Source organism: Lissotriton vulgaris, chromosome 4_1 (assembly GCF_964263255.1).
Source record: "Lissotriton vulgaris chromosome 4_1, aLisVul1.2, whole genome shotgun sequence".
NCBI classification, from domain to species: Eukaryota; Metazoa; Chordata; class Amphibia; order Caudata; family Salamandridae; genus Lissotriton; species Lissotriton vulgaris.
Genome location: NC_141691.1, coordinates 924,887,463 through 924,912,142, shown reverse-complemented (window position 1 = coordinate 924,912,142; position 24,680 = coordinate 924,887,463). Strand labels below are relative to the sequence as shown.

The 24,680-nt window shown below is 40.5% G+C and overlaps 1 protein-coding gene across 1 annotated transcript in view; it reads left to right on the top strand.

The window, feature by feature from the left end:
- The window catches only part of LOC147722732 (aryl hydrocarbon receptor repressor-like), an 831,322-nt gene that overhangs the window by 507,342 nt on the left and 299,300 nt on the right, over window positions 1-24,680 (top strand). Inside the window, exon 5 of the mRNA XM_086966883.1 lies at window positions 21,317-21,406. Within this exon, the coding sequence (XP_086823009.1) occupies window positions 21,317-21,406 (90 nt within the window). The remainder of the gene's footprint in view (window positions 1-21,316; window positions 21,407-24,680) is intronic.

The window sequence follows — 24,680 nt, the reverse complement described above, 5'->3', positions numbered from 1 at the left end:
TAGGATCTGTTGAAGGTCCTGAGACATTATCAGAATGTCATCGAGATAAATGATAAGGCGAATACCTCTTTCTCTCAGGAAAGATGCGACCGTCCTCATGACCTTGGTAATACACCAGGTGGCAGATAAAAGTCAGAAAGGGAGGGCCTGGAATTGATTTTCAGCCATAGGAATGGTGAAATGCACATACTTTAAATCTAGTTTGACCAACCAGTCTTCTTTCAAGAGGAGGTCTCTGAGGAGGTGGATACCCTCCATCTTGAAATGCCTGTAGACTAGATATTTGTTGAGATGTTTCAAATTTATTACGGGTCTCCAACCTTTACCTTTTTTCTCTAAGAGGAATAAGGTACTTATAAATGTTAAAGTATCCAAGGGAACCTCTATTATTGCGCCTTTCTGGAGCATACAGGATATCTCCTCTTCTACTATCTTTTGTTTTTCTAAGGAGAGAGGTATGTCTCTTGGGAAGGAGGTTTGGAAGGGAACCTGAACGAAATCTATCATAAAGCCCCTGACGGTGTTCAGGACCCATGGATCTTGAGGTATTAATTTCCAATTCTTGAAAAAAAGCTTGAGTCTGCCTCCCACCTTTAAGAGGTTGGAAGGGGGAGGGAGTGGAGTAAGACTTACTTGGTGGGTTGGAGTTGAATGAACCACAGGATCTAGATCCTCTTGAACATTTTCCTCTCCCACGCTGGGCGTAGAAGGTAGGAGTGTTGAATTGCTGATATCCCCGTCCAAAGCCACAGGATTTTTGATAGGGCCTCTGGTTAAACCAGCCGGAAGAAAGGCCCCTTCTTCCGGCCCTTCCAAAAGGTTATTGTTAAAAACCCTTTTCATATTTTGTTGTGCCTTGTGTAGGGCTATAAATGTTGAAACATATTTCCCCAGTGACTTGAGGAGCTCTTCGCCGAAAAGAAGGCCTTTTGGATTTGAAGATGGTTCTTTGTCTGCCATATCTGATAGCTGGGGATCAATTTTGGTGAGAATTATTCTACACCTTTCGGCGTATATGCTCGTATTAGCATTGCCCAAGAGTATTAGGGCTCTTTGGCTCCAACCCCTGATAAGTTCAGGGTTAAGAGATGTGCCGTGGATATGGCTCTCTTCAGCTGAGTCGAGAATTCTTGCAAGGGGGCCAAGGACATCGAGAACACGGTCCTGGCGACCCTTAAGTGACTTTTCCATGCCTTTTCTAGGATCACGACCAAGTTTAAAAAGAAATTTTATAAGCTTGGGGTCCATATTGGGAGTCTGACAGGTCTTATCTTCAATGGAAGGCTCTAAGAATATTCCTAGTTTCCCTTTTTTATGAGATTGCGAAACCATTTTTTAATAAATTTTGAAACGTAGTCCTGTGGGAACCATTCTGAAGATCTAGGGTGCTTTAGGTTTAAGGGAGAAAACATTTCTTCCCCTAAGGGGTCAAGAATGCTTTCTTTAGAGGATATAGGGACCTCATCCTATGTATTGAAGAAATCATTGTCTTCTTCATTCAAGTCTAAGATGTACTCGTCAGGTACATCAGAAAATTCATCAATAATGCTAGAGAGGGTATCTCCCATGTTATCTTGAGCACTATGAGAAATTGTGCCGCTAGGGACACCCGAGTAATTTGTGCCACAGTGGTCACCCACAGATGTTGTAGGGACACCCTTGGAGATTGAGGTACGAGGACCTCCAAATAGATTTGAGGTGCTAAGACCCCCCATACTTGAAGAGGTGCTAGGACCTCCATTGCTCCTAGGGGTAGAGAGTTCAATATGTTGACTATTAAAAAAAATTTTACTCCTTAAATCATGATCATCATAAACAGGCACCTCATTAGTTTTGTCTTCTTGAGAAGGAAGAGGTCTTTTATGAGGAATGACCTGTCTAAGGGTCTCTAACATGCATGACCTCATTTCCCTTTTGAGCATTAATCTAAAGCTTTCTTTATCAAAGTTAGGAAAAGAGGCGCTAGCCTGCTCTGAATCAGAGTCAGACATTTCTTTTTTTTTTTTTATAAATATACTCAAAGATATATTGAGAGTCCCTTGAATAATAGTGATGATCTTACCCTCTTTTTTTCTTTATAAGTAAGTTATTTACGAAATTTATGTAAATCTGTCAGCTTTCGTTGTAAAATGAATCCTTCGCCGAGGCTCTTTGTACTGAACAGCTGATCATCAACTGACGATCGCGAGCTTGATAGTGTTAATCGGAATGACAAAGGAAAGACCCTTGGCGAGCTAGGCACGAAGCGTGTCTGCTGCCAAGGTAAATTCCTCTAATCCCCACCGTGACGCGATGTGTTGCCTGAATCGCATCGCGGTAGAGGAAGTATCGACTAAATGGGCCCATAATCCTCAAACAAAACAAACCAACGTTAGCGCGTAAGGTGCGAGGTGAGGAGTCACATATTGTCTAAGGGTTTGAGGGGAGTCAGAAGAAGGCACCAGCAGCGCGTAGTAGATAGCGTGAGGGAAATTGAAATAAAGCACCGCTAGCGCAGGAAGAGGCGTGAGGTGCGGGGAGATTAAGCGGCAAATTGAACAAATTACGAATAACACAAGAAAAAGAAGTAATACTTATGTGTGCTTTAAAGAAAGGATGTCAATAAACATATTCCATAAAAATACACAAGAAAGCGATATTGAATGATGGTAAAATTCCCGACTACAGAGTCGGGGGGTTGGGGGGGAGATCTCCGTAAATTGGAGATCGGTCAGGTGAGGGGAGGGGGTGGGGGTGGGGGTGGGGATAAGGCCACCAAAAGGCCACCAATAAGTAGAAGAGAGATAAATTCAAAAGAGAGAGGTTACTTATCTGCTCGGAGCCGCATAATCAGTGTTTTTAAGTGAGCAAATGGGACTTTACACCTTGTAATTCAAGAACATGTCAGAGTAAGGCACCCCTACTTACAAAAACATATTGGGGACCCTAGCCCGCTGTTACCCGGGCCCACTCACTGGACAAACTTGAATTTGATTGCCCAGTTGTGAAAGAGTGAGCTATAGATGTGGAAAATCAGATCACAGTAGTTACATTATCTCACTACCTTCCACAGCTTCCAGGGAAAGGCCTGCACTTTATCCAGTGTAATGTAGTGATCACCAAGTAACAAGCAATGAGCTACTGAACCTACCTCAGATTAAACAAGCTCTCTCAATTTGGGATCCACCTTCAGCAGGAATTACTTACAATTCTCCTTAGAGATGGTGAAGTTTGTGTTTCCAAGCAAGTAGAAGGCCCCGTGAGACCATCTTGACTTGTCCACCTCAGCCATCTCCAGAATTTTAGTAAGAGAGACTGTCTTAGCTATCAGCTTTTTTTGCATGCTCACAAAGAACTATCTTATTTTTTTTTTTGCAGAGTTTTATATAGCGCGAACTAGACCCGAACCGAATCGGGTATCAGAGCGGTTTACATAGGACCAGTTACGTTACATGAGGACACACATTCATTTTAGGCACGGGGAGATTAAGTGATTTGCCCAGAATCACAGGAGGTTTTGGCGTCGTTACCGAGACCCGAACCCAGATCCCCAGAAAAGGTAACATTTTTGAGATGATTACTGGTGTGATTGTTATCTTGGACATTCTGCCCAAGTGCTTTACACTGCTTGTTAAGTGCTTTCTGCAGGCATGCCTGCATATAAGCAGCCACGCGTGGAGTGACGACCCATTCGGATCTTGTCGGTTAACTTAGATCATCCGTGTAAAACATTTTCTCATTATCTACTTTCTGCCGCTGTTCTTAGTTGGGAAAGGGAAACAACCTTTCCAACGAAGGTTTTACAACGCGGTACTGTTACCACGCAACTTTTACAACGCAAGTCGTTACAACGACTTGCGCTGGGGGGCGCTCCAGGATAGTAAATAGTTTAATTTACTATCCAACTCCTTCCCTACTATCCACGGGGACTGGAGTTGGAATAGTAAATTAAAATATTTACTATCCAGCACCCCCCAACGCAAGTCGTTGTAACGACTTGCGTTGTAAAAGTTGAGTAGTAACGGACTGCCTTGTAAAAGTACACGTTGTAACGTCGTACATCCGTTGGGAAATATTGTACCCTTGTACCACGATTCCATCTTAACTCTCAGCTCTTTAGTCCTCCGAATTAAGGTTTCCACTTATGGCAACACTTTAATTCATTCTTCGCCTCATTGGAGGTATCCTTGTTGACGGTGTCTTTGGTGTCATTATCACCCTTATCGTGAGTTCCCTACAGGGCCCACTTTAATTCTCCCCTATGTTAGCCTAACTGCACACGTCGCAGGCTGCTTTTGCTTTGCACATGTTATGATGCAACACGTTTGTTTTTGTCCAACATTATTATTTTCGAAATAGGCTTCACATGTTTTGTTACTTAGTTCTTCTGCTGGGATTCAGTCTGAACATTTCGTACAAGGTCAAACAACATTGTGCCCTGTTTGTCTCTGTGGTCGGACACTAACACCTAGACATAATAGAGCTGCTGTTTTCTAGAAGGCAATTCTTATCATATATGCCAAGACTTGCCATCTTGAAAGGAGAGAGGAGGATTTTCTAGCAGAGGAAAGGTCCTGGCACAAGAGTACCAGCTTGACACATTCTGCGATGCAGACCCTCTAATGGCAAATGCCAGGTATTGGGCCCAGCTCTAATCTCAGAGATCTGTGATATATATTGTGCTCATGTAGTGAGGTTAGGCTTGGGCAAATTAGTAATTCACCTTGATCTGGCTTTTCATTGTGTACAGTCTACTGATGATGCTAATTGCATTACTAATTCCATATGTTTCTTGATTGCAGCACAGTTGCTAAATGATAGAGCCCTATATGTTCATTTGTCTTTTGGTTGATTATTATGGTCATGTATGAGTGAGAGAACAAAAGGTAAAGATCTGCTACCATGGTTCCCTGAGGGCAATAGAGTATTTTGTTCTGGGGTGCCAACTTACCTACACTCTGAGAAGTTTAGGAGGGCTGGTAAGGAAATATAAGCTAGTCAAGATTTGGGCCCATAGGGACTGATGTGGTATGGTGACCAAATCCCTACATACTGACGTTCTGTGATCCCATTCATAGTTTTGTTCCCAAAGAGAATCCCTGAAACACTCTCATTACTCAAATAGGGCCTGGCATTACAGTCTTTGTCTTGTTGCCTCCCGCCTTGAATTTATTCTCAGCAGAGCATCTAGGGTGATTGTGACATTGTGGTTCTAGCATAACTTTTCTAGGAAAGCCAAGGGCACCGGCCTCATTGTTCTATTATTATATGGAGTCATTCTATGGACAGTGTGGAAGAGCATTTAATGAGTAACTCCACATTTTCTAATCTCCATAATGACAGAGGTGAGTGGGTTATCCTCCTAAATCTACCACCTGTCTCTGGTCTTCTGTAGTCTTTCATAATAGAGTCGTGGTTGATGGAGTGCTTTGCGTTCCAGTTTGAATTCCGCCACTTTGTTTATCTAGCACTTTACCTAGGAGACAACTTGACTATATCATGTCATGCTGCCCAGCCTTTACATGGTGCTGCTGCCTCGCATATGAGTGGAGCCAAACACATGATGTCACTTAAGTAGTACGTTGTAACACTCCATATTGCTGTTCAGATGCACCAAATGAAGAGCATCAGTAATGAAAGAACCTGAGAGTGGGATCCTACCAGTATTTATTTTTTATTTCAGTGCTCTTATAGAAGGGATCTTATTTCATGCAGCGGTGGGGAGTTAGTCTTGTAGTCTGAATTAATTCAAGTATTGGCAGCAAGGGATCCTGGATACCGCCCCACTACGTGTGTTAGATATTTTGAATAAGAGTATGTATTACGATAAACTTCTGATAATTGCCCACCCCAAAAAGCTAGCTGCCAATGATAGCCTTTCATATTTCAATAAATATAAACATATAGAGATGCAACTTTTAACAAAAGGATGATACAAGAGGTATTTTCTTTGCTTGTATTGATTCTTTTATTCAACATCTTCTTCTTTATGACCGACAGTTCAGCACAGCCAACACATTTCACCCAACACGTGGGCTTCCTCATGGTCTGAAATAAACGCAGTATGTTGTTTCTAGAAATCCACAACTTCTCCCATTTGATTCTATGTCCGCGGTGGTACCTCACTTTAAATTCAGACTCCGTCGTCAGAATCACTAATTTTCCCATTATATATGTAAATTGAGTATGTTGTCCGAAGTCAGATCCTCTTTTTACTCAATCCACAAACCCGCGTTCGGCACATGACACAGACAACCGGTTTGTCATCCTTTTGCTATGAGTACAGCAATGTGCTGAATAATGTTTTTTTGTTAAAAATTGCCTCTATATATGTTTATTTTCATTCATGTTGCAGTCAAGTGTGTCCTGTTGCTGTCTAGCACACACGTTAAACTCTTCTAACTTGTTCTAAAAGGGTGTGCTTACAATTTTTAAGGCTGGAAACATATCATATAACATACACATGAGCTCATTCCTTTTGAAACTGTGTTACTGCTTATCAACTTTATTGTCCCTGAAATTAGACAATAGTGAACCATTTTATTATTTTAGCTTGTTTTGTATAAATTATAACTATTCATAAAAGAGAAGTGCTTGCACTAAAACAAGGAGTGTTGCAGGGCTCCTCCTTGAGCCCAAATTTGTCTAATGTGTACATAAGACTGCTGGTGGAGATCATTGAACGCTATGGATTTGCCATCATCTCATATGCATAAAGGATAACAAGCACTTTATTATCACGCTGTCACTGAATTCTTTCCAGATGTCCTCTGCCCCATACCTCTGCCTTGCTAAAGTTCTTAGGTGGACGGACCTGAATTGCCTCAAACTCAACAGCGGGAAGACTTTGGTTCTGACCTTAGGCAGTCACTCAAAAATCTGCTCCACTGCATGGTGGCCTATGGAGTTGGGCTCAGAACCTGTCCCCAAACCCAAAGTCAAGAACCTTGGTGTTTGGTTTGATGAAAAAATATCTTTTGACAGTCAAATCACTGCAGTGGCAGGAAAATGTTTTGGGCTGCTTAAGATGCTGAGAAAAATCCTGTGCTTTCTGCCAGAGTCTGCAAAAAAAACAGTAGTGCAGACCTTGATCAGGTCAAGGCTCGAAAATTGTGATGCTTTACATGGGGCGTATCAAGAGACTTCAGATAGTGCAGAACTCTGCTGCACGTCTGTAAGCGTGTGTCGATAAGGCCTGTGCATAAGAAGCTACATTGACTTCCAGTGAAGCAGAGATCCTCTTTCAAAGCCTTGTGTTATTGTTACAAGGCTTTTCTGAACTAAGGGCCACATTAACTTCAATCTTAGTTTTTACCATATATACCATTGTGAAATCTAAGATCAGTAGGTGAGATGTTGGTGACTGTTCCCAAGGTAAAGAAAGTGAGCACAGAAGGGAGCTGTTTTAGTTATTTGGTGTTGAATGCTTTGCCCATGACGGTTCGTCAGGCTCAGTCTGAAGATATTTTTAGGAAAAAACTCAAAACCTGGCTCTTTAGCTCTGGACTCATGAAGGTTTAATAGTTGCATATTGGCTTGTGAGCCTGTACCTAGCGCCGGGACACACTGTATGAGGTAACTATGTGCTTTATACATTGTATTATGTTTATTTCATTATTATTATGTTTTTGAAAGAGCACAATTTCATGAAATTGTATTCATCAATTTCCAAATGACAACGTTATGAATTACAGTATTTAGCTTGTTATACAATTGACTTAGGGATTGTTGCTGTTTGTTCCACCTTACATTCATACTGTGTACTTACTTTTATTAAATGTTAAATATCCTAATACCACAATTCTTTCTATGATCTTGTGTGGAGGACCACCTATAACGTGAGGTGTGTGGATAATGTGTTTAGCTTACGTTGAAGTATTAGAAGGAAATGACTGTACACATGAATCAAAATATTCTTTACTTAAAAACCGTTTAGGGGTGAGTGCAGGAAATATGAATTTTGTACATGGTCACCCCATATCGTTCACCTTTTTCTGGACCCTATTTTTTGCCTGTGCCAGTGCTACAATGCATGTGGTTTGGTCCTAAAATTATATTGTTAAAATTAGCTTCACCAAATGTATCTATTTAACTAATGCCATTATAGATGGCACAGAAAATTACACCAGTGGCGTAGACGTTAAATGTCATATGCGGGCTGCAGTGTGTATTTACTCCACCCACATATATGACAAAAAATGACAAATGACAAAAATTAATGGCTGCCAGGTGCACCACTGTGTTCTAGCTGAATTTCAGTTTAAAAACACTGTAGTGATACAAGGAAAGGACAATTGCCGTTCTGCGTTAAAAACCCTACTTTTATATAATAATCCTAAAAATATGCCTTGTAAGCCCAGAGGGCAGGGTGCCTGATATGTAAAAAAAGGGCACGCTCAATATATGAAATAGGTGCCCTCACAGCGACAGTGGCCCCAAAAGCTGTTTTTGCTGTGTAGGTAAAGACTGCATTCTTCAGAAGAAGGCCACGGTATAGTTATAAGTATGATTATTTTTAAAATCTCTGCCTGGTAAAATGCTAGCAAAATAAACATGCATTTACAATGCAATGGTTTCGCCTTTGTTAAAGTTTGTGCTTTTGGTATTGCTTTTGACAAATGGTCTTTTCTAACTTCTTTGAATTATGTGTAAAACGTTGATGTGTTTTACTTTACACAGAAATATGGAGTGCCTCTCTGGAAAACACCCTCTCTGCACATGCCCTCTTTACACATGCCTTATCTTCACTTGCCCTCTCTACACACGGCCCTGTGCAGAGAGATCATATGGAGAGAGGCATGTGCAGAGAGGTCGTGTGATGAGAGGCTGTGTGCAGTGATAGCGCATGTTGAGAAGGGATATGCATAGAAGAGTGGGGAGGATACAGAGGTAGGGTAGGAAGGCGAAAATGCAAGGAGGAGTGGGAGGTCAGAAAATAGTGGGAGAGCAAGAGAGAGGACAGAAGGGAAAGGGAGGGCATGTAGGAGGGCAGGAGTAAGAAGGAAGAAGGAAGAGAGATCAAAAGGAAGAGAGGACAGGAGAGAGAGGGAAGGCAAGAAGGAAAATAGGCAGAAGAGAGAGGGAGGGCAAGAAGGAGTGGGAGGACAGGAGGGAAGGTAGGAGTGTGTGAGAGAGGGCAGAAAGGAGAGGGCGGCAGGTAGGAGAGGGAGGGCGGGAAGGAGAAGGAGGGCTAGAGGAGGAGAGGACAGGAAAGAGAGAACAGGAGAGAGATGGAGGACAAGAAGGTGAAAGAGAGCAGAAGAGAGAGGTGGAAAGGGAGGGCAGGAGGGAGTAAGAAGTCAGAAAAGAGAGGAATGGCAGGAGAGAGAGAGCAAGAAGGAGGAGAAAACCCAGTCCACTACCAATGAAGGAAGCACTGAAATCCAAAAAATCCGAAGTGCAAAAAGAAATACATTAAGAACAATACAGAACATGGCAGGCTGAGCTCTTGCCTGTGACCACAATGTGAAACACGTAATATAAAGTAAATAGTGAAATTAGTAAGCGGGCCGTATTATAATATTCTAGTTGCAGCTATTATCTAAATCACAAAGAAGGCCAGCTTGATCGGCGTATCATCTCAACAAGTTGTATCAACGTGCAGAATTCAAAAACACAAATCACTATATGTATAGAGCTTAAAGGATCATAACGATAGCAATAGCGTGATGCTTTACCTGAGACAGAAGAACTCTCCTGAGTCAAACAATGAAAAGTGACTTCTTAGAGATATATATCACCTCCTATATTGAAAAGAAAAACTTAATGCCAGACGACCAAAAAAACGGCAAAAACAGAGTGTATCAATAGATGATAAAAAGCCCCCAATGTCTTACCTGGCCCTTCCGATATACGCCAAGATAATTGATTGCGAAGTGAAGTTTTTGATCAGTATGTATTGCCTCCTATCTATAAAAGAGGAGGCTGCAGGGGAAAGAGAAGCCCCATAAATATGGCATCTGAAATACATATGCCATGATGATAACATTACTACCCTAAATTGATCTATATTTATAATAGAAGCAGGCAACATGTGTTGCTAATACCAAATATTACGCGATTGAAAGAAAAGACAGCTGCAAGTTAATAGTGCAATGAAAGTTTTAGATAATCACCTCTGCCCAAGCTCATTTCAGTATTAGTAGCCCCGATAGTGTCGAGACATATATCCTATCCCCCACATTAAACTAGCACTGACCTTGGCCTGCGTCTAAATCCAAACAGCAGCCACGCGGACCTTTAAAGTTCTATTAGAGAATTTAAAATACATATAGGTGTCCAGAAGGCAATCCGATATGTCGATAGGATAATATCTATTATCAACAATAGAGCGCCAATAAGACACGAGTGAAACCCTATATCACAGTGAAAAAAAGGGTGAAACCTACCTAAATGTGAATGGTCATTAAGCAATGAGGGAGGCAGTGAAGATAGAAAAATTATTTATTTTCTAAAAGAACCCTCACTCACCCTAGAGGTGGCATGCTTCATCATGGGGTTCGGTCACAGGGGGGGCCGACTATCCCCACCTGTGTGCTACCACGCCTGCAAGTGCAGCGGAGCTGGTATGTGTGAAGGGAGTGATCAGTGAAAAAGGTGTATTGTAAAAGATCACAACTGTGCCTCAACAAGCTTTATTAAGGGCCAGTTATTCACATTAAAAACTGTGGAGTCACTGGAATTTTTAATTTTTATCCAGGGACTTTAAAAAGTGCATGGTCAACATGTTTCTGCTGGTAGTGCTATAGTCAGCTCAGCTTTCTTCAGGACCAGATTATAAAAAAGGAAACAAATCCTACGGGGGTCCAAGCACGCTAAGGCCTGCCCACACCGTTAGGAAACAAAAGAGAAGATCAAGTAATTTTTACTCTCCTCAAACCAACTCACGGTTTTACCCGTCCTTAGGACTCCTGCTAATCGTCAGGTGGAGTTTCTGTAGATAAACAGACATTTCAATTCTTTTAACGTGCATCCCTTTTGAAATACATGACCAATATAAAACATGTTCATTTTATCTTATATTAGAATTGTCCCCTCAGCTACTTGCAAGACAATTTAAGTTTGTGAAATTCAATATTTTTTAAAGTCAAAGGTGATTGGAATATAAATTTCCATATATCTACTGGTTTCTGAATTATTTAATTCCAGCAGGATTCAAAAATTCATTTAATTGAAAAGTTCATAATATCAGCATAACATTCTTAGAACCTACGTCTCAGGATCCCTTAATAAGGGCCAGATAGCCATTAGAAGTATAAGACTTAGCCATTAGTAGGGAATATGTTGCACTTACGTTGCTTCAAGGTGCAACACGCTTCATGGGCTCAAAGGGTTAGGCATATTTTCACTCCCAGTCAAACCTGTTTGGACCCAAAATACGAGCTGGTTAGGTAAAATATAGTTTTATACCAGCCATCTAAGTGTTTTCAAAAATAAATATAGAGAGTAAAACCCTCTTGAGGGGCCAACTTTACTACGCGCCGCATCACTCACTTGCTGCTGGGAGGCTCGCCGTTAATTCACCTATTCGATTCTCCCCTGAGGCCCGGATCGTGCTGTCTTGGCGTTCCCGGCCCGTTATTATTACTTCCGTGTTTTGGACGCGGAACGTAATGCGTCACGGAACGTCACGTAAACACGTGACAATCGGGGATTGGTGTTCAGATACTTTGAATTGTACTCGAATGGGTTCTTTTTATTTTTCAATATTTTGTTAAAAGCCAACATTATAATACCTAATTATGTTAAAAGGGGGCATATGGCTTGATTTGGTAATGAAGTCAATTGCTAGCGTGAATACACTTCCGGTCTGTTTCTATTCATGACTAGACCGTTAACCTTCGGCCAATCACACGGTTGTCATTGTTAGTGTTGGTATAAGAATATATATAGGGCGCCTCGTCAGTGGTTAAGCCCTTGAAGTGTGTTATTGGTACTTAGACTCTGGAACATGACATCTAGTCTTTCTTGGTTCTTTGGAATGAAAGAAAGTGTCTCTAGGAATATATTTGAGGATGTGTTTAAGGACCCGTTTTGCTGAAACACATTGATAGTGTACAAAATCCTCAATGTTAATGTCGATTTTAATCGAATTTAATCGGTTTCAAACTGATAGTGGGGTTGTTTCTAAAGTAAAAAACAGTATCATCTCAAAACACTACCCCAGGGGATGTCATCATTCAGTCCCACTTGGTGGGATGACAATCGATGTATCCATCTTTGTTCCAGCTCGAGTAACCTTTGTTCACTGGCACCTTGTAGATGTTCTATTACGGTCCAGTGGAAATTGTCCGGGGAATGTTTCTGCTCTAGAAAGTGAGAAGTCATTTTTGTATTGCTCTTGCCACAGCGTATGCTGCTTCTATGTTCACACATACGGAGTTTGACCCTTCTTCTCGTCATTCCCACATACTTCAGACCACATGGGCAAGTTATTAAATATACCACATTGGCTGTGTTGCAGTTCGTATGGTTTCTTTGTTCCCAGATTTTGTCGGGTTCCAAAGTCAGTGTTTTAGAAATACTTGTGAGTGGGCAAACACTACAATTACCACATGGATAGTGGCCTACCACTGGTGGTAATCCCCACATATTTAGGACATTTTGAGTGGGTTCTTGTCTCTTTCTAGGGCGGGTGTGTACTAAAGCATCCTTAAGGCTTTTAGCCCTTTTGTAAGAGAATAGGGGTTTTTCCCAATTGCAGGAGTTAGATGTAAGAATCCTCCAGTGTTTGGAAATGCTGCGTGCCACCACATTTGAGGCTGTGTTGAATGTCGTTACACAGGTAAGTGGTACCTCGTTGTTCTCAGCTTGGAGTTTCTCCTCCAAGAGGGCATCTCGATTTTGATTCCGAGCCCTTTTGCAGCTGGTTGTTAGGAGATGTTTTGGATATCCCCTGACTTGCATCTTTTCTGTGAGATCTTGAGCCTGTGTTTTGTAATCCTGTACATCTGAGCAGTTCCTCAGAATGCGGAGAAACTGCCCAAAAGGCAGATTCTCCCTTAGTGGGCGCGGATGGAAACTGGTATAATGTAACAGGTTGTTCTTACTGGTAGGTTTGTAGTGAGTTTTAGTTCTTAATTCATTTCCTACCCTCTCGATGGTCACATCCAGGAATACTACAGTCGATTCACTGTGCTCATGGGTAAATTTCAAATTAGGGTCACAATCGTTGACCCATCTGAAGAAAGTGATCAACCGTTCTTCACCACCTCTCCAGATTAACTGCACATCATCTATGTACCTTTGCCATAGAATGATGTTTTCACGAAAGGGGTTGTCTGATGATATAATATGCAGTTTTTCAAAATTGAAAACATACAGACCCGCTACACTAGGAGCAAAAGTGCTCCCCATGGAAGTTCCGATAGCTTGTAAATATAACCGGTCTTCATATTGGAAGAAATTCCTTTTGAGGGCCAGGGAGGCACATTCCACTACAAAGGATTTGGATGTATTGTACTCCCATCTGTTGTTGTCAAGTGTGTGGGCAATTACCTCTATGGTCGCATCTTGCGGAATGCAAGTGTAAAGGCTTTCTATATCTAGTGTAGCTAGAAAGCATTGTCCTTCGGGTAAAGTTATTGATTTCAACATCATCAATAAGCTTTTGGTGTCCTTGATGTATGTACTGGTGGTTTCCACTATTGGTCTCAAAAAGAAATCGCAGTATTTGGACAAGGGTTTCAGCAGGGAACCCAACCCAGAGACAATTGGACTTCCTGGGGGTGGAAGAATCCCTTTGTGTGTTTTTGGGAGAGTGTAAAAATAGGGAATTTTACCCTCTGATGTTGTCAAAAAGTCTGCTTCCTGCTTTGTGATTAGGCCTTCAGATTCAGCTGATGTGACTAATTCTATAATCTCAGACCTCAAATTTTCAGTTGGATCCTCCCTCAGTAAGATGTAATTTGTTTCATTATCCAGTAGGCGTCTGCACTCTTGGTCATAGGCTCTTTTGTGTTGGATGACCACACCTCCACCCTTATCTGCACTCTTTATTACTATTTCAGTGTTGTTCTGTAATGACCGTATAGCCTTGAATTCTCCTGAAGTCAGATTTTTATAGGGATTTGGTGGTGCTAAGGATTCAATTTCTTTGACCACGGCTTGTTCAAAAGCCAATATTTCTGGTGGAACACTGTGTTGGGGTGGTTGGAAAGTAGATTTTAATCTAAAATGTGTGTCCCTCTGTGTCCTTTGATTGGCATCTGTCGTTTGTTTTTCGAAAAAACTCTTGAGTCTCAATTTTCGAAAAAAATCAGTCAACTCACACCGTAGTTTGAAAATATCTAGGTTGGGAGTCGGAACAAAACCAAGACCTTTCTCTAAAATATTTTTCTCGTCTTCAGTGAGGACTATGTCAGTTAAGTTAGTTATTAAACTCTCTGATTGCTTGGGCCCGCTCTCTGGTCTGCGGTTTTGCTTCTCGTGTTGTCGCCCACTGAGTCCGTCTGGTCCCAGTGGACCTGATTCTGCCCCTTCCGTTTGCCCCTGGAGCCCCGGCCTCTCCCTAAAAAAGGCGGCTGTAACATAGGTGGTTGAAAAAATGGCGGTTGCATTTGGCCAAAGGGTTGATTCCAACCCATCATTGGGGGGAAAGGAGTTTGAGGGGGGAATGCATTATGGAAGCGTGGACCATTCTGCTGATAAGTTTGCCAATAAGGATTAAACATTCCTCTTCCTCTGCCTCTTCCTTTGTTTCTCCTATTACCACTCCCTGTACTAGAACCACTTGACTGAGAATAATCAGAGGTATCTGAATTATAATCTGTCTTTGTGGGAGGCGTATATTCTGCTACGGAGTAGGGATATACTTTATCATAGGACCATTTCTTAAGATCTTTTTGCAATTTCTGACCTTCAGATTGGGCCAGATTCTCTTTGTAATCATTCATCTCTTTATTCAAGTCATCCAATCTTTTCTTCCAGCCTGTCAGAGTTGCTTTAAAATGTGCCTCTGTAGTTTGTATTTCCAGCTGAATGGTTTCTGACAATCGTAAGGCAGTCTTAATTATTAAAACCGCCCAGTCACGAGTGCAGTGCCAGGCTATTTGGGCCCACTCCTTTCTGAACACTGCATCCTCCAGAAAAATTCTCGGTGCGTTGGTTACCAACAACCCTTTGGGTGCTGTGTTTTTTAATAGATATTGTTTCAACATTGTGCCATGCAAGATTGCTCTTATACGGCTTCTTTTTAACTCACCCAGTTTGTCCCACTCCGTTGTTTGGGAGATCGTTTGTGATATCGAGGCATCTGCAAATAAATTTGCATCCCCTAGTAATGCGTCAACTTCTTCTCTACTAAAGGAGAGACCCAGGTCCTCCATCTTTTTTGTTATGCTATGATACTATTGTTTAGATACTCTCGCAGCTGTGCGCTGCCTAGAATGTATATACAACAGAGAGGAAGGGATAGGAATAGGATAATATGCCAGGAAAACAAGCAGCTGTACATTTACAAGCCACACACTGGATTGAAGTGTGCATACTGTCCGTGCACAACATACAAAACCAAATTGTCGTAAATGCTAATTTAAAAGTAATGCAATGGCCCCAGTCCGAGGTAATTGCATGTTGTGCGCCACTCACAGAGGAGAGCATATGAGCCTGTAAATATTAGGCATAAAAACAAGGGGTGCCGTAAAAGAAACTATTGCAGCAATATATAGTACAAGCATCCTTATCTTATATGCAACGGCAAATAACCGTGGTTCCCAAAGCAATCCTTACGGCGGAAATTAAATTTAAACACACTGGGAGTTACAGAAAGTTACAAACAGGATGACCCCACACTCTAAATTAGACGTTACTCGAGCGTAAGTAGCGGTGTGCTTATAGAACTTAGCCCGGTCAATGATAACGACCTCCCGGCATGGTAACACGGGTTGGTGGATCCAAATGAAGAACCCAAATGCAAACCCATTTTTAAAGGCCATTTTTTCCCGCGTTGACGTCCAACTCTGTAAGCGGAAGTGACAAGACAGAATGTGACCGTGAACATAAATGAAGGACGAAATTTTAACAAAGGAGCTCCTCTTACTATCGAGGACCCGGCGGCCATATTAACCTGGCTAAAACGAATTGTCAATCAAAGGATCGATCACAAGAAAAAAACTGAGAAAACAGAATTTGAAAAAGAGACTGTGAAAAAAAGACTGTGAAAAAAGGGGGAACAAATGTCATATTAAAAATACCCCATACATTATGCCCTCGAAATCCCATTTAACAGAGGGTCGCGTGTGAACGGTCCTTTCCTAAAGGTCCAATACGTATGTGGTGAACGTCCTAAAAACATCCAGTATACATAAAGAAGCGCATATTAGAAAGGCGCATTCTGAGCGGTAGCAACAATTGTGCCAGACAATCATCTGCGAACTCCTGCTGCCGCACTAAAGCGTGATAATAGAGTGCGAAGAGAAAGCACTCATTTAAATATATTTATATAAACCTGCTTGACGCAGAAACTTCCACTCCCATTGAGAGATTGAGTCATGGCACGATCATGGCTACTTATCACCCGGATTGAATAAGAGAAAAGAAAAAATAAGATAGAAACAAGCACAAGCACCACGAGCACACGGACAGTGGGAGGGGGGCGGGAACGGGCACAGGACAGCGGGAGGGGGGGCGGGAATGGTGCACGGACAGCAGGGGGGGCGGGAACGGCACACAGACAGCGAGAGGGGGGGCCGGGAACATGCACAGGACAAAATACATAAACTTACAAAGTGAAAACACATTTATAAACAAAATGCTCCTTACCTGATCGCCTCGTGGGAACTCGAATCTTGCAGTCAACTCCAACAACAGACACTTGTAAAAGGAAGAAAACAGGCCGACTCGAAAAAAAAAAAATAAGACACACCCACCGCCGCGATGACGATCAGAAGTGGGTGGAGAGGGAAAAAATCGCGGGAACGCCCCCGAATCTGGTCCGGCCTTGATGGACAGATCCGGCTCCCAATGGCTAGCCTCCATTTATGGAGCTAGCCAATGGGAGCCAGGGGACGTTCCTGAAGCCCATATAGCAAACAATAGATTTCGCCTGTGCCGAAAAGCTGCGCAGAGCGCAGCCTTCGGCAGGCGAAACCTAATAAAGGGGATTGCCCATACAGTTTTCACAGGCACATTTTATTGAGAAATCCAAAGGTTAATAACTTCAGTGAAGAATTAACTTTCTAAACAAGTACTTTATGCTTCCTGACCCATAATTGTCTTAGAACCAGCTCTGTCACATCACTCTCCTATGTTCCTCTTTTACCAATATTTTAGTTTACATTTTGTTTAATCTATTTCAAATTTGGAAAATATGTAGTGTCCTAGTCGTGTCGTCACTATCTGAAGTGATAGTGTTCTTGAAAGAAATGTGGAGTGAAGGAATACCTGAATGTAGATGTGGAACCACTCAAATAGAGTATAGAATCTAGTAGGATGTTCATATTATGGACAGTTGGAGCGAGCAACCAGCTTTGAAGCATCTTACCTCCGCTGCTTCTTTTATCGCACAATTGATGCAGCACTTAATCAGTAAATTATAGTTTGAAGTTCTTTTATTAGCGGTGATGCTGATACATTTCAAATTCATTTACTTGTACTTTTCCCCTCCTCCAGCACTCGGGTGTTACCTCTTGCTATAACACAAGTATCGAGTGGGGCTCCGACTGGTACTCTTTTTATCCTGGGTGTTTTTTTCCGAGGCCTAGAGTATGACATTTCCTAGAATTGCTTATTGATAGGGAGCATTACTTCTATAATGACACTACACACAGACCACTGTAGGGAGAAATTAATAGCTTCAGATAAATCTCAATGGAAGTCAATATGGGGCTTCTGCCCTTGGACATACTCTCAGTTTGATTAGACCACTGGAGTCAGGCTTGTGCGTTAATATCTTGCTCTATTTTAATTGTTTTAATTTGGCTTGGGACAGTAGAGAATAGGAGGAAATCAGTGATAGGAATCAGGGATTAGAGACAGTCTTTCTACTCTCCTGCCCCTCATTCCCGTTTTACGGCTAGAGTATATATGCATTAGCTGAGTGTCTTCACATCAAGCCTGGCACTATGATACACTTGTCTCTGATCTGCTTAATGTAGCCACATCTTAAAGAACCCTGTTGCACCACAGTATGTGCTCCCTAGCTAGACTGGAATGTCTTAAGGGTTGCACGGACGTCAGTACAGCTTCTTAAGATGTTTGCTGGATGTTCTGCTGAGAGCAGTCTCAATCAGCCTACTGGCTTCATAACACTGCTATCAGACTGGCACTAACATGAGCACAGTGCAAGTGTCCAGTTTACAGATCTTTGAATGTGTTTGTGCAAGACATGCTCACTTTGGTCTACCCCCAGAGCACCCCTGATCCCTTGCAATGCCCCAGGAAGACTGTGACAGGTATGAAAGTTCATCTCAAGGTCCAGGTAATGAATGGAACATGTCAACCAGCCAACCTGCGGCAAAGTACCATGGGCTGCGCAAGAAACCCCTACAGTAATGAAATACACAGAACAAATCACAAATGTCCTATATCAATACAGTTATTTCTAACTAAAAAAATAATATTGAAGAACAATCTACAGACCACTTATCTTGTGATCCAGGACCAGAAAAGAAGAGCTCTTTATATGTTGTCTGAACAAGTAGATTGAGCTAAGTCTCGATTGTCTCTAGGTCATGTAATGTTAATAATGTTAATAATTTAGGCTGCAAATGTTTTGATTATTGCACTTGGTAAGTTTGTCATCATCATAATATGTGATATAGTGAGTAGAGAAAGTTTATCTTGGCGTGGATTTAGAGTTTGGTGAACGCTGAACATCTGCCAAAAAGCAGCAGATGTCCAGTGCAACTTATTGATTGATTAAAATGTTCCCATTTTTTTGCAGAATTTCCATGTCTGCAAACTCTAAATGAGACCCTGCCTCGCTACCTATTTTCCCAGCATACATTAGCAAGGGGTATCTCTAAAATCACTGTAGTTAATGTCACACAAAGCTGATGAAAAAGCCTAAGACCTCAGTACTGCAATAAAAAAACATATTTGGACCTTTTCAAAAATTGCACTTTATAGTACATTTAGTATTGCAATAGTACAACTCAAGTACTACAAAATGTTATTCATAAACCTATGTGCAGAGATCTCCACCTCTGCTTCTCCTATCATTCCTTTGTGGAGTTCTCCACCCTGGTTGCAGAGATCTCTGTTCATGTGGGATAACATGATATAGTAGTCCATATGGGAGGAACGTCGCGGAGTGGCTGGAAAATTAAGAATACTTACTAATAAATGGGAGATGCTTAGGGAGGGATAAGGAGTGGTTTAGGGAAGGACATGCATATATAAACACCCACCCACAAAAGTGTACGCCCATTGTTATTAACAGACTAGACTCCTAAAATTGCCACAGCCAAAAAAGAACCAAAACAGTCATAAATGTCCTACAACCCAGCCTTAGAGTAAGTCCAACACTGCACATGGCTACTCAGATACTACAATGCACTCCTATAAAAAACAATTGAGGCATGGACTTGAAAGAATACTAGCGATTTTAAAGAAAATAATTTATTTTAAATGTTAATTAACACACACATATGTATAACACATACACACAATATATACATATATTTAACTTGTTAAAAGTTATATTCAATTTCAAGATATTTTATTTAAAATTAGGTAAATTAATATTTTTTCAAAAATTAATTAAGCATAACTTTTAAACTGTTATTTAGATATATTTGTTGAAAATGAAATAAACAAATATGCGTTAATTTTGTTTAAATAATGTTACCATAGAGAAATCTCTGTCTCTGTGATTGAGATCTCCACCTCCATTTGAAAAGTTACTAGTTGTAACTTTACACTTGTAAAATCCTGTACTTGCAGACCCACCTCCTGTTTTGAGGGACTGGAGATGTATGTCTGCACTTGTTAATAAAATGATACTCAGAAATAGTCATTAGCAAAAAAAGAGTAACCCTACTACTAGATTCAGAAGTAAGTTTACATGTGAGTAAATCTACATGTCTAAATTCACCTTTTGGAATAGGCCACATTGTATGCCTTCAATAGGAAACAGTCACATATAATACTAGTTATTTGATTTTAATCCACTACATCCAGGGTTCCTGATGTGTTTGAACATGTAGGTCACTTGTAGTGGTTGGGCATGATGGTGGACTGAACAGAAGTGGAGGTAGAGTTGGTCCAAGGAAAAGAGACTTATGTTAAAAGACACAGCAGTATAACTTGAGTCGACATAAGACCGTGTGACAGAACAGAGCTTTAGGCGATCCGACATGCAATGCTTTGTGTAGTGTATTCTGTCCGTCTCTCTCTTTCTCTCTCTGGTCTCATTCACTGTAAACCTTTTTCTTTCTCTATCCCTTTCCGTCTCTCTTGAGCCTACTTTCTCTTTCCGTCTCTCACTCTCAGTCTCTCTCAGCCTCTTTCCACCTCACTTTTTTTTCTCTTTCCTCAGTGATAGGCTGCTAATTGGGCTAGTCTTGTGTTTTTCTAGAAAGAAGGGTTGGCTGATCCCACAGTGTGTCTTTCATTCTTTTCTTTAATTTGTGTTTATGTTTAGTCTTACAGAAATCTATTAAATATGTCTAGGAAAATAGTTTGCGATTATACAGGCATTCCAAGAAAAGTGAGTAATGATGTGATGAATGATTGCTTAAAGGCATTCTTAACATCACAGAATTTTACAGAGACACATGGTTTTAAGACATCCACTTATCTGCAAGGGGACAGCAGGAAATATTGTAACAGAGGAGGATGTATTATAATATCGCATTACATTAATGAGAACAGAGTTAGTTTAATTCTCATTGTAGGATTGTATTCCACTGAGCAATTGAACAATCAAAGTATATTTTCTGAATACGTTTTTTAATGGTGTTAGGATTGGGTGCAGGAGCCGTCAGAAGAATATGTTGCCAAATTATCGATATCTTTAAGCCTCTTCCAGACTGTTATTGCTTAGCGAGAAGTAGTAAACTTAAAATGGCGTGATTTTTAGTCTTTCCTTGAAGGTACTGCATGGCCTAACAAAGATCTTGTTCTTTTAGTTGCTGAAGTATTGAATCGCACAGTGAACAAAAATATTGAACTGCTACAATTACTTATCTCACTGCCATTTGATTTGTTTTGAGTGCAATTGTTACACTAGGCTTCTGTGAAAATACCCCCTATATTGGTCCATCTGCTAGACCTTCCCAAAGGAGCCTATTTTTGTGCCACTGCTGAAAGTCTAATGTGTGAAATATATGTATATCTACTTATACCTTCTAGCATAAATATTTTATTTTGAACGTATTTACATTTTTTATTTTAGTCCCTCAATGGTTTCGCGCTAGTGGTGAGTGCAGAAGGGATGATATTTTATGCATCTTCAACAATTGTTGAGTACCTTGGCTTTCATCAGGTAAGTGAAAATTATATAATATTCGTCAATTCTTCCTTTAAAATCACTGTTACAGTATGGCTTAAATGTCTGTGTACAGCTTTGAATCACCAGTGGCCCTGCTATACGACTTTTTCTTCTGTTATGTATTTGAACAGGATTATCTAAAATCATACTCAGATCTTAAAATGTGTTCATAAATTTAACTCATGTCGACACCTATCCTACCAGCTGAGGTGAAGATATTGTGTTTGTACTCATGTCCATGTTGTCAGTATGCTCAGTCATTTGAGCCTAACGATGTAAGGGTGATCTTTTATTGACTGGAATTCAGTTGAGGACTGTCAGAGTAAATGTGTGGGTAGATATTATCTTATCAGGCCTGGTGGTATGCTGTTTGTTACAATCACAGGTTGGACACAACTTTTGTTTATCCCTTGACTTTAGCCACTAAGAGAAGAGAATTGTGGACTCCTGTTACACTGTTTTTTGATTTAAGTGCCCATAGATCTCTGTCTTCATCCCCGTTACAACAAGAAGTGCCTAAACCTCCATGACTTCTTATGCTTTGTCGAACATGGTATTTTGTTTTTCCTTTTTATTCATTTTATGTCTATAGTGTATATTTTCTGCCTCTTTCACTGCTTTGTATCATACCAGTTGACAGCTTTTGCTTATAACTATTTTCCACTTTTTGATGTTTCTTTTTATGACTTATATTATTGCCATTTTTAATCCTGTTATATGCTTTTGCCTGTTATCTTCTTTGTCTTATTTTGTAACTTTGACCATTTTCTTTCAATAAATTTTTTTTCTAAACTTAAATGTGTGGGTAGATGTAATTTACACACAAAAAGTTCTCTGGGGATTCTAGAAATGTCTACTATTCATCAGTAAGTGTTGTGTGTGATTTTAAGAATTAGAATAAGACAAAATATTTCTGCGTACAAATGTACACCTCTGTATGAGAAAAGGGAGGAACTTGGGTATTTATTATTATCCTGAATACCCAGAAATCCACATATCTTTTTTTCCATAGGTTTAGTAGACAAAAGAACTAGGAAAGTAGTTTTCATTCATGGGCTTAAACTCCTACCAAAACCATACGTAGATTAGAAACAAAAAAGAGCAATGGCTCCTAAAATTGTTTGCAGCAGTTCGAGTATAAGCCATTTCAAGTTATGGTGGGCCATTACAATGTATGTGGGTTGCGCAGTAAAGAAATTGGATACTAAACGCAGATAAATAAAACCAGTAAATACCACGAGGTGTGCACACTGAGAGCTAACAAATATGTCTTACATTTTGGGCTCGAAAATTAAATACATAATATGTTAAATGATATCCACTGCCACTAAAAGAATCAAGCAGGCTCGACCTAAAAATGCTTAAATGGTGACGTCATTTTTGGGAGAATGTAAAATATTGACAGGGATAATCCCTAGAGTAAAACTGTCTTGTGCAGTGGAAGTCTTTTGTCTCCAACAAAGACAAACAATATGTGTGCCTGCTAAGGGATGAGACTAGAGACCCTCTAGCCCCACTTCTCAAACGTATATTGCAAGACGCCGTTGGGCCCTCGACGTCACCTTGCGGAGCACCATTAAACCTAACCTAACAACAGTTAACACAGTGTGCTCACCTTTTCTACAATTCAAGCTGTGCATCTACCAAATTTCATTTAAATTATATCCACTGCCACTAAAAGAATCAAGCAGGCTCGACCTAAAAATGCTTAAATGGTGACGTCATTTTTGGGAGAATGTAAAATATTGACAGGGATAATCCCTAGAGTAAAACTGTCTTGTGCAGCGCAGTTTGAATTTGTGAATTCAGCTATTTTCTGAGTTTTCATCTGGAAAAAAGTCATCAAAAGGATCAAGTGATCCATTGCCAATTGTCATCTCTTTAGCAATGTATTGCATTTGGCCGTCCAATAAAGGATTCACCTGCTGAGCTGCCCATGGATGAACAGAAAACGATAATAAAAATCTTTACAATGTATACTTCTTATGAAGACCTGCTCATGGTGCCCTGAAGCCAAGCACATTGGGAAGGAATTTCTCACTGAACAAAAGTAACTTTTGATTTAGTTCTGAGTGTGCAACTGTTGAATGGCACCTGCAAATGAAACTCGACAGGCCCTTTTACTAAGCCTCTGACCCTCTCCCCGCCTAAACTTTTTTTTATGGTGGGGTACACTTTTATCCTTTTCCTCGCCTACACCCCTAGCTCCCCTTTCTCGAAAATAGTAAACTTGATTCATTATAAAATATGCACAAACCCATTGTTTGAGTCTTTCAGAAAAGATACAAAATACAGATTCTCCAGTATAATTTCCCAGGAAAACCCTTAATTAGAGGCAATTTATGAGTCTGAGCATTAAACTCTCATGTAAATGTTATCACAATTTTTAACAATCTGGCATGCCCTTGTCCATTACTTACATTGTATCTCCAGAATTGATTCGCTATAAAAAATAGCCAGGAATATCAAAACTCAACTTATAGGCAGAGTTGGTAATAATAAAGGGACTAAAAAGAGGAATTGCATCTAGGAAACTCACTAAACAGGATCAGAAACTAATATCTTTCGGTTAAGTATATTAGAGTCCTAAAATTTGAACCAAGATTCAGAATGCAAAGAGGAATAAGAAATGGTATCCAGTAGGACAGTTCACTTTACAAAATGCTTCAGAAATTGTATTATTGCTTACCAGAAATGAGTCATTGGCTAAAAGTAGCACCTTCCCTCTATATTGGAGAAGCAAATGTATGGGGACCGGTAAACAGGCAAACCATTTAGGGTAGATGTAGCAAAGATTATGAAAACAGTAACTCCACTTGTCTAAAGAATGTCAACCTGGCCACTGGATACAGACAGGATCAGGAGCTCACTGAAGATAACAATTCCTGAAAGGTGATATGCAGTAAAGAGGACATTTCTATGCAAAACAATCTTATCAATATCCACTGTGAAGAATTTAAAACACACCCAGCAAGAACCCACTATGAAATCAGGTTCCGGAGGAATCAGCTTGATTGGAAATAGAAAAAGAGTTACTCCTATCCTGTATCCTGTGAATGATCAGTTTTAAAAATATTTCCTAATATCAGGGAAAAAAAGAAGGAATCAAAAGCTGGAAGAAATCAATCATCTGCCCTATTAATAAAAAAGTATGGTACCCGCCACCTTATAATGATATTCTCGCTTCCAGGGATGAATCGCCTTGTCACTAATCAGTTAGAAATGAGAAGAGGAAAAAGTCAATTTTCAAAAAAATGCATATGGATCT